General features: G+C 44.9%; 1 protein-coding gene across 1 annotated transcript in view; it reads right to left on the reverse strand.

Annotated features, from left to right (window-relative positions):
- The window catches only part of LOC139541602 (occludin), a 54,359-nt gene that overhangs the window by 11,473 nt on the left and 32,948 nt on the right, over window positions 1-9,938 (reverse strand). Inside the window, exon 5 of the mRNA XM_071346415.1 lies at window positions 764-976. Coding sequence (XP_071202516.1) covers window positions 764-976 — 213 coding nt within the window. The remainder of the gene's footprint in view (window positions 1-763; window positions 977-9,938) is intronic.

A 9,938-nucleotide genomic window follows, 5' to 3' on the forward strand; every position in this document is an offset into this window, starting at 1 on the left:
ACCCCCACACCTTAAACCTTTGGCCCAATTCTCTCATTATTTTCAATTACAACCTCATGTGGAATGGCATGCCAGTAGAGATTAGTTACTGTACTGGACCAAACAAGACCAGCCCAGACTGCTATACTGTTAGAAAAAAGGGTTCCAAAGCGGTTCTTCAGCTGTCCCCATAGGAGAACACTTTTTGGTTCCAGGTAGAACGCATTTTGGGTTCTGGTAGAACCCTTTTGGGTTCCAGGTAGAACTCTTTTGGGTTCCATGTAGAACCCTCTGTGGAAAGGGTTCTACATGGAACCCAAAAGGGTTCTACCTGGAACCCAAAGTGTCCAACCTGGAACCAAAAAGGGTTATTCAAAAAGGGTTATTCAAGTTCTCGATAACACCTTTTTTTCTAAGCGTGTACTGGGTGTGTGTGTGCGTGTGTAAAATCTCAGACTAATATGGCTCTAGTGTTTGTTTGTGTGTGTGTGATTACGTGTGTATGAGTATTTGCCATGTGTGTCTAACCTCCCACACTACCATTGCATTGTTGCAGGTGTGTGTGTGTGTGTGTGTGTGTGTGTGTGTGTGTGTGTGTGTGTGTGTGTGTGTGTGTGTGTGTGTGTGTGTGTGTGTGTGCGTGAACGTGCCTGCCAATTTGTTTGATATAATAATATATAATATATGCCATTTAGCAGATGCTTTTATCAAAAGTGAGTTAGTCATGAGTGTAATACATTTGTACGTGTGTATGTGTATGTTCATGCCTCCCTGTGTGTCTCACCTCTCCCACTCCTCTGGGTCCAGTTCGTTGCCAGTCTCTCCTCCCGTGGTGTACTCTGTTTCGTACTGTGATTCATCCAGCTCAGGGTTGCGCCGGCGCCTCTTCCCCCTGTTGGCAGAGGGCTTCCGGACCCCCCCTGCCTCCTCAGAGGGGCTGGAACTGGCCCCCTGGGAGGGCTGGTCCGAGGGACGGCTAGCCAGATGCTCCGAATACCTAAGGCACAACAATAACATTCAATATAAACTCAACAATGAATGTAATGTAAAATGTAAATATAACATGGTAGACACTCTGAATACCTGAATACATCTGCTCTATGTACCAAAAGCCCTCTGAATACCTAAAAACCTCTGCTCTTTCTACCAAAAACACTCTGAATACATCTGCACTATGTACCAACAACTCTGAATACCTGAATACCTTTGCTCTATCTACCAAAAACACTCTGAATACCTGAATACCTCTGCTCTTTCTACCAAAAACACTCTGAATACCTGAATACCTCTGCTCTTTCTACCAAAAACACTCTGAATACCTGAATACCTCTGCTCTTTCTACCAAAAACACTCTGAATACCTGAATACCTCTGCTCTTTCTACCAAAAACACTCTGAATACCTCTGCTCTTTCTACCAAAAACACTCTGAATACCTCTGCTCTTTCTACCAAAAACACTCTGAATACCTGAATACCTCTGCTCTTTCTACCAAAAACACTCTGAATACCTCTGCTCTTTCTACCAAAAACACTCTGAATACCTCTGCTCTTTCTACCAAAAACACTCTGAATACCTCTGCTCTTTCTACCAAAAACACTCTGAATACTTCTGCTCTTTCTACCAAAAACACTCTGAATACCTGAATACCTCTGCTCTTTCTACCAAAAACACTCTGAATACCTCTGCTCTTTCTACCAAAAACACTCTGAATACCTCTGCTCTTTCTACCAAAAACACTCTGAATACCTCTGCTCTTTCTACCAAAAACACTCTGAATACCTCTGCTCTTTCTACCAAAAACACTCTGAATACCTCTGCTCTTTCTACCAAAAACACTCTGAATACCTCTGCTCTTTCTACCAAAAACACTCTGAATACCTCTGCTCTTTCTACCAAAAACACTCTGAATACCTCTGCTCTTTCTACCAAAAACACTCTGAATACCTCTGCTCTTTCTACCAAAAACACTCTGAATACTTCTGCTCTTTCTACCAAAAACACTCTGAATACCTCTGCTCTTTCTACCAAAAACACTCTGAATACCTGAATACCTCTGCTCTATCTACCAAAAATTACCTTCGTTTTGACTTTAGTTTCTATGACCTTAGACATGGCCTTAGTTTCTTGTCACATACAACCAAGAACATATCCGCCATGACCTTCCTATGGTTTCTGATCCACTTAAAGGGGAAAACGACAATGAATACATGAATATAACTGATCACAAGTCACCGAAACCACTGGACAAATGGAAGAGACAGACTCCGGATTTCCTTAATAATAGGAGGGGAAGAGAAGTTCACTGTTGAGTTAGAAGGGATTTAAGGTTTCATCTCAAGGCTCAGTGGAAGTGGCTACAATATTACAGCAGAGCACCATATAACATAAACTAGCAGGTTATGTCAACAAGGTCAGGAAAGTCTTGAGGCTAGCATTCCTCTGTTTATGAAGCAGGACTTTTTAGGAGTTTTATCAACATTACATAAACTCAGCAACAACAAAAAAATGTCCTCTCACTGTCAACTGCGTTTATTTTCAGCAAACTTAACATGTGTAAATATTTGTATAAACATAACAAGATTCAACAACTGAGACATAAACTGAACAAGTTCCACAGACATGTGACTAACAGAAATTGAATAATGTGTCCCTGAACAAAGGGGGGGTCAAAAAAGTAACAGTTAATATCTGGTGTGGCCACGAGCTGCATTAAGTACTGCAGTGCATCTCCTCCTCATGGACTGCACCAGATTTGCCAGTTCTTGCTGTGAGATGTTAGCCCACTCTTCCACCAAGGCATCTGCAAGTTCCCAGACATTTCTGGGGGGAATGGCCCTAGCCCTCACCCTCCGATCCAACAGATCCCAGACGTGCTCAATGGGATTGAGATCCGGGCTCTTCGCTGGCCATGGCAGAACACTGACATTCCTGTCTTGCAGGAATTCACGCACATAACGAGCAGTATGGCTGGTGGCATTGTCATGCTGGAGGGTCATGTCAGGATGAGCCTGCAGGAAGGGTACCACATGAGGGAGGAGGATGTCTTCCCTGTAACACACAGCGTTGAGATTGCCTGCAATGACAACAAGCTCAGTCCGATGATGCTGTGACACACCGCCCCAGACCATGACAGACCCTCCACCTCCAAATCGATCCCGCTCCAGAGTACAGGCCTCGGTGTAACGCTCATTCCTTCGACGATAAACGAGAATCCAACCATCAACACTAGTGAGACAAAACCGCGACTCGTCAGTGAAGAGCACTTTTGCCAGTCCTGTCGGGTTTGTTGCCGGTGATGTCTGGTGAGATCCTGCCTTACAACAGGCCTACAAGCCCTCAGTCCATCCTCTCTCAGCCTATTACGGACAGTCTGAGCACTGATGGAGGGTTTGTGCATTCCTGATGTAACTCGGGCAGTTGTTGTTGCCATCCTGTACCTGTCCCACTGGTGTGATGTTCGGATGTACTGATCCTGTGCAGGTGTTGTTACACGTGGTCTGCCACTGCGAGGACGATCAGTTGTCCATCCTGTCTCCCTGTAGCGCTGTCTTAGGCGTCTCACAGTACGGACATTGCAATTTATTGCCCTGGCCACATCTGCAGTCCTCATGCCTCCTTGCAGCATGCCTAAGGCACATTCACGCAGATGAACAGGGACCCTGGGCATCTTTCTTTTGGTGTTTTTCAGAGTAAGTAGAAAGACCTCTTTAGTGTCCTGAGTTTAATAACTGTGACCTTAATTGCCTACCGTCTGTAAGCTGTTAGTGTCTTTAATGACCGTTCCACAGGTGCATGTTCATTAATTGTTTATGGTTCATTGAACAAGCATGGGAAACCGTGTTTAAACCCTTTACAATGAAGATCTGTGAAGTTATTTGGATTATTATGAATTATCTTTGAAAAGACAAGCTCCTGAAAAAGGGACGTTTCTGTTTTTTTGCTAAGTTTTTAAAGCATCAAAAAGGGTTGCAATGATATATGGTGAGAGCTACAATATTTCTTATTCAGTCTAATTGATTTGTTTATAATAATTTATAAGCATGTATCTGTAACGATTGTCGTCGGGAGAAGGAGAAAAGGACCAAGGTGCAGCGTGGTAAGTATTCATAATCCTTTTAATAAATACGAATACTATAACAAAAAAAGGCGTATTGCAAGGTGCAATACACTAAACAGAAAACAACTACCCACAAACACCAGGTGGGAATGAGGCTACCTAAGTATGGTTCTCAATCAGAGACAACGATTGACAGCTGCCTCTGATTGGGAACCATACCAGGCCAAACGCATAGAAATACAAAACATAGAACAAAACATAGAATGCCCACCCCAACTCACGCCCTGACCAAACCAAAATAGAGACATAAACAAGGAACTAAGGTCAGGGCGTGACAGTATCCATTATTATTGTTCCAATAACTGTTAACTCTTAATGAGCAGTTTATAGATGTGTGTGTTGACCTTCCATGATACTTCCGAGGGCGGTCGATACAGTACTCTCCTGTCCCAGGCACTGGACTTCATGAAGTAGCTTTTGTTTGACTTATGGCCTGATAGAGGCATTGTTTACTTCACTGCACCAGGTCTTGTGCACCCATTTGCAAATAAGACCAAATAAGACCACTTGAACTGGCACGTGACCAAGCACTTGACCTGGCATGTGTAACTCTGACAGAGAAGGGCGTCTGTCCGTAAACGTTTAACATGCGTCGTTCCTTTCCGTCCTTCGCTGAAAGTTATCAATGATCTGACATCACCGGCGGATAGGTGAAAGCTACTTACTGGAAGCCTGTCTCACACCCATCCCTATTGTGTCAGATCAGTGATTACGAAGGGAAGAAGGAACGGTGCAGGTTATTGTAAACCCATTCAAACAGACCTTAATTTTACTTTAACAGTTACACACAGCCTACAAGCTGAAGTACAGTACTTTCTCTTATTTGTATAGAGTTGTGCAAGATGCAGTTCCATATTCTCTAAGAAAGAATAAAGAAAGATGGTTCCGACGGAGAAGCACGACATCCTACGAGTTCCAAACCGACTTTAGTGACTTTTTCGTGTTTATCTTTACTTTCTTTTGTACAGAAAGTTCCTACTATTATCACGTGACCACCAAGCACTTCTGGACATCAGATCGACAGTTACAAACCTCAATTTAACTTCAAATCCCACTTTAACTCCGACTCAGCTGTTCCTTTGTTCATACCGGACCTTTGTTTCATTGGCTATCAAAACGCTGCAGGCGTAGACGTGGCAGTTGGGCCGGCATCCTGGCGAGACTGGAACAAAGACAAAATCGACCGGCACTCCCCTGCGGCACTCCCCTGCATTCTATTGGCAAATGTTCAGTCACCGGAGAATAAGATGGATGAGCTTCACTCGCGAGTCTCCTATCAGAGAGACTTTGAAAAGCAGCAATATTATATGTGTTGCAGAAACGTGGCTGGATTACTATAAGCATTTCTACATGCATTTCGCTACACCCGCAATAACATGCTAAACACGCGTATGTGACAAATAAAATTAGATTTGATATGTACGTAGAACTCAGCGGTCTCTCCATGCATCGGCGCGATCGGACGAAGACGGCCTCTACAATAGCGGGAGTGTGCCTCTTCATAAACAACAACTGGTGTGTTGCTTCCAGTGTCAAGGAAATCTCGAGCTTTAGCTCACCTGATATAGAATACACCAAGGGTTAGCTCACCTGATATAGAATACACCATGGGTTAGCTCACCTGATATAGAATACACCATGGGTTAGCTCACCTGATATAGAATACACCATGGGTTAGCTCACCTGATATAGAATACACCATGGGTTAGCTCACCTGATATAGAATACACCATGGGTTAGCTCACCTGATATAGAATACACCAAGGGTTAGCTCACCTGATATAGAATACACCATGGGTTAGCTCACCTGATATAGAATACACCATGGGTTAGCTCACCTGATATAGAATACACCATGGGTTAGCTCACCTGATATAGAATACACCAAGGGTAAGCTGTACCCTCTTATCTACAAAGAGAGTTCTAATCTGTAGTTATCACGGCTGTCTACATCCCTCCACAAGCCAACACCACTTTGATACTCCAGGAACTGTATGGGGCCATAAACAAACATGAAACCGCTTACCCAGAGGCAGTGTTTCTGGTGGGTGGAAACTTTAACAGGGGGAGACTTAAAACCGTTCTCCCTCACATCAACCAACACTTCTGCCTCACTTCTACGAACACGTCTACCTCACTTCTACCAACACGTCTACCTCACTTCTACCAACACGTCTACCTCACTTCTACCAACACGTCTACCTCACTTCTACCAACACGTCTACCTCACTTCTACCAACACGTCTACCTCACTTCTACCAACACGTCTACCTCACTTCTACCAACACGTCTACCTCACTTCTACCAACACGTCTACCTCACATCTACCAACACGTCTACCTCACGTCTACCAACACGTCTACCTCACATCTACCTCACATCTACCAACACATCTACCTCACGTCTACCAACACATCTACCTCACCTCTACCAACACGTCTACCAACACTTCTACGAACACGTCTACCTCACTTCTATCAACACATCTACCAACATGTCTACCTCACATCTACCTCACTTCTACCAACACGTCTACCTCACGTCTACCAACACGTCTACCTCACGTCTACCAACACGTCTACCAACACGTCTACCAACACATCTACCTCACTTCTATCAACACATCTACCAACATGTCTACCTCACATCTACCTCACTTCTACCAACACGTCTACCTCACGTCTACCAACACGTCTACCAACACGTCTACCAACACGTCTACCTCACGTCTACCAACACGTCTACCTCACGTCTACCTCACGTCTACCATTACGTCTACCAACAGGTCTACCTCACTTCTACGAACACGTCTACCTCACTTCTACCAACACGTCTACCTCACATGTCTACCAACACGTCTACCAACACTTCTACGAACACGTCTACCAACACTTCTACGAACACGTCTACCTCACTTCTATCAACACATCTACCTCACGTCTACCTCACGTCTACCAACACGTCTACCTCACGTCTACCAACACGTCTACCAGCACGTCTACCTCACCTCTACCAACACGTCTACCTCACCTCTACCAACACGTCTACCTCACCTCTACCAACACGTCTACCTCACCTCTACCAACACGTCTACCTCACCTCTACCAACACGTCTACTTCACGTCTACCAACACGTCTACTTCACGTCTACCAACACGTCTACTTCACCTCTACCAACACGTCTACTTCACGTCTACCAACACGTCTACCTCACGTCTACCATTACGTCTACCAACAGGTCTACCTCACTTCTACGAACACGTCTACCTCACTTCTATCAACACATCTACCTCACGTCTACCTCACCTCTACCAACACGTCTACCTCACCTCTACCAACACGTCTACCTCACCTCTACCAACACGTCTACCTCACCTCTACCAACACGTCTACCTCACCTCTACCAACAGGTCTACCTCACCTCTACCAACACGTCTACTTCACGTCTACCAACACGTCTACCTCACGTCTACCAACACGTCTACCTCACGTCTACCAACACGTCTACCAACACGTCTACCAACACGTCTACCTCACGTCTACCAACACGTCTACCAACACGTCTACCAACACGTCTACCTCACGTCTACCTCACGTCTACCTCACGTCTACCAACACGTCTACCTCACGTCTACCTCACGTCTACCTCACGTCTACCAACACGTCTACCAACACGTCTACCTCACGTCTACCAACACGTCTACCAACACGTCTACCAACACGTCTACCTCACGTCTACCAACACGTCTACCTCACGTCTACCAACACGTCTACCAACACGTCTACCTCACGTCTACCTCACGTCTACCAACATGTCTACCAACACGTCTACCAACACGTCTACCTCACGTCTACCAACCAGAGGTTCTAAAACTCTAGACCATTTTTATTCTACCCAGAGAAATGCATAAACGGTCGTCCCTTGTCCTTCCTTTTGCAAAACTGTTTCCTGTTTACAAACAAAAGCTCCAACAGGAAGTACCACTGATCCAATAAATATGGAAGTGGTCCAATGAAGCAGGCGTGAGGCTACAAGACTGTTTTGCTACTACAGACTGGGATATGTTCCAGGTCCTCTACATCAAGACACCAGCCACCCACGCCATAGACACCGGAGCATCGGCTCTTGGACAAGCAGGCTCAGCAAGCTTCTACACCCACGCCAAAGACTGTTTACTCTGCTACCGTCCGGCAAACAGCACCGGAGCATCGGCGCTCGGACAAACAGGCTCTGCGAGCTTCTACCCCCAAGTCATAAGACTGCTAGATAGCCATAAGACTGCTAAATAGTTGATTAAATGGTTACCCGGACTATCTGCACTGACCCTATCTTCCACTGACTCTATGCACACTCGCAAGACTATACACTGAGTGTACAAAACATTAGGAACAACTTCCTACTATTGAGTTGCACTACCTTTTGCCCTCAGAACAGTCTCAATTTGTCACGGCATGAACTCGACAAAGTGTCGAAAGCATTCCACATGGATGCTGGCCCATGTTGACAATGCTTCCCACAGTTCTGTCAAGTTGGCTGGATGTCTTTTGGGTGGTAGGCCATTCTAGAGGGCTCCTGAGTGGCGCAGCAGTCTAACATGCTGACCACACCACAGCAAGCGTCTGCATGGCCAGGCACTAAAATAGAAATTGGTTCTATTTGTGACGCTCAACGCACTGCAAGTCCAGCCTCTCCCATCTCCTCATTGGTTTTTAGGAGCATATACCCACGTGCCATCTCCTCATTGGTTTTTAGGAGCATATACCCACGTGCCATCTCCTCATTGGTTTTTAGGAGCATATACCCACGTGCCATCTCCTCATTGGTTTTTAGGAGCATATACCCACGTGCCATCTCCTCATTGGTTTTTAGGAGCATATACCCACGTGCCTTCTCCTCATTGGTTTTTAGGAGCATATACCCACGTGGGTGATTGAAAGATAGAACTTAGGTCCACACTCCGGTCGGTTGTAGTAATGCTGTAAAGTTGGTTGCCAACCGCCATATAAAGTTCAAAGAAGAAAAAGAGCCTGAAGGAAGGAGGAGCGATGGCGAGAAACAAATTCGGTTTCCCGTTTTATCTGTGGATTAATTATCGGAGTAGAGGACCTTGTGCATTTCAGGTAAAATAACAACCCAATGTTTCTAAACCAGGACAAATTAGCTAGCAACATCAAGCTAGCTAGCTAAATTGCCATAAAGGTTTAATGCTTTTTGACCTGTCCCCAAAGAAATATAATTGGTTCAGAGTTTGTTTTGATATTTCAACTTGCGTGTCCTGATCGCTTCTGGTGTGGGTGAACAGAATCAACGTGCGAGTGGGGTTTGGTCAGCGTGTAAGGCACTGCAACTCAGTGCATTAGGCATCACTACAGACCCTGGTTCGATCCTGGGCTGTATCACAACCGGCCGTGATCGGGAGTCCCATAGGGCAGCGCACAATTAGCCCAGCATCGTCCCGGTTAGGGGAGGGTTTAACCGGGGTAGGCCATCATTGTAAAATAAGAATTTGTTATTAACTAACTTGCCTAGTTAAATAAAGGTTCAATAAAAAATAAATAATAATAATAATCTTGATACACACAGGAAACTGTTGAGCGTGAAAAAACGTTGCAGTTCTTGACTTACTGAAACCGGTGCGCCTGGCACCTACTACCATACCCCATTCAAAGGAACTTAAATCTTTTGTCCTGCCCATTCACCCTCTGAATGGAACACATACACAATCCATCTATTTTGGGCTGGCGATAATGGAAAATTCAACCCAAAAACTATCTTTTGGTATTTGTTTCATTAGTTAATCGTTGACATAGTCCCAAAATTTCACTTGTCAACAATCAAGT

Source organism: Salvelinus alpinus, chromosome 16 (genome assembly GCF_045679555.1).
Source record: "Salvelinus alpinus chromosome 16, SLU_Salpinus.1, whole genome shotgun sequence".
NCBI lineage: Eukaryota > Metazoa > Chordata > Actinopteri > Salmoniformes > Salmonidae > Salvelinus > Salvelinus alpinus.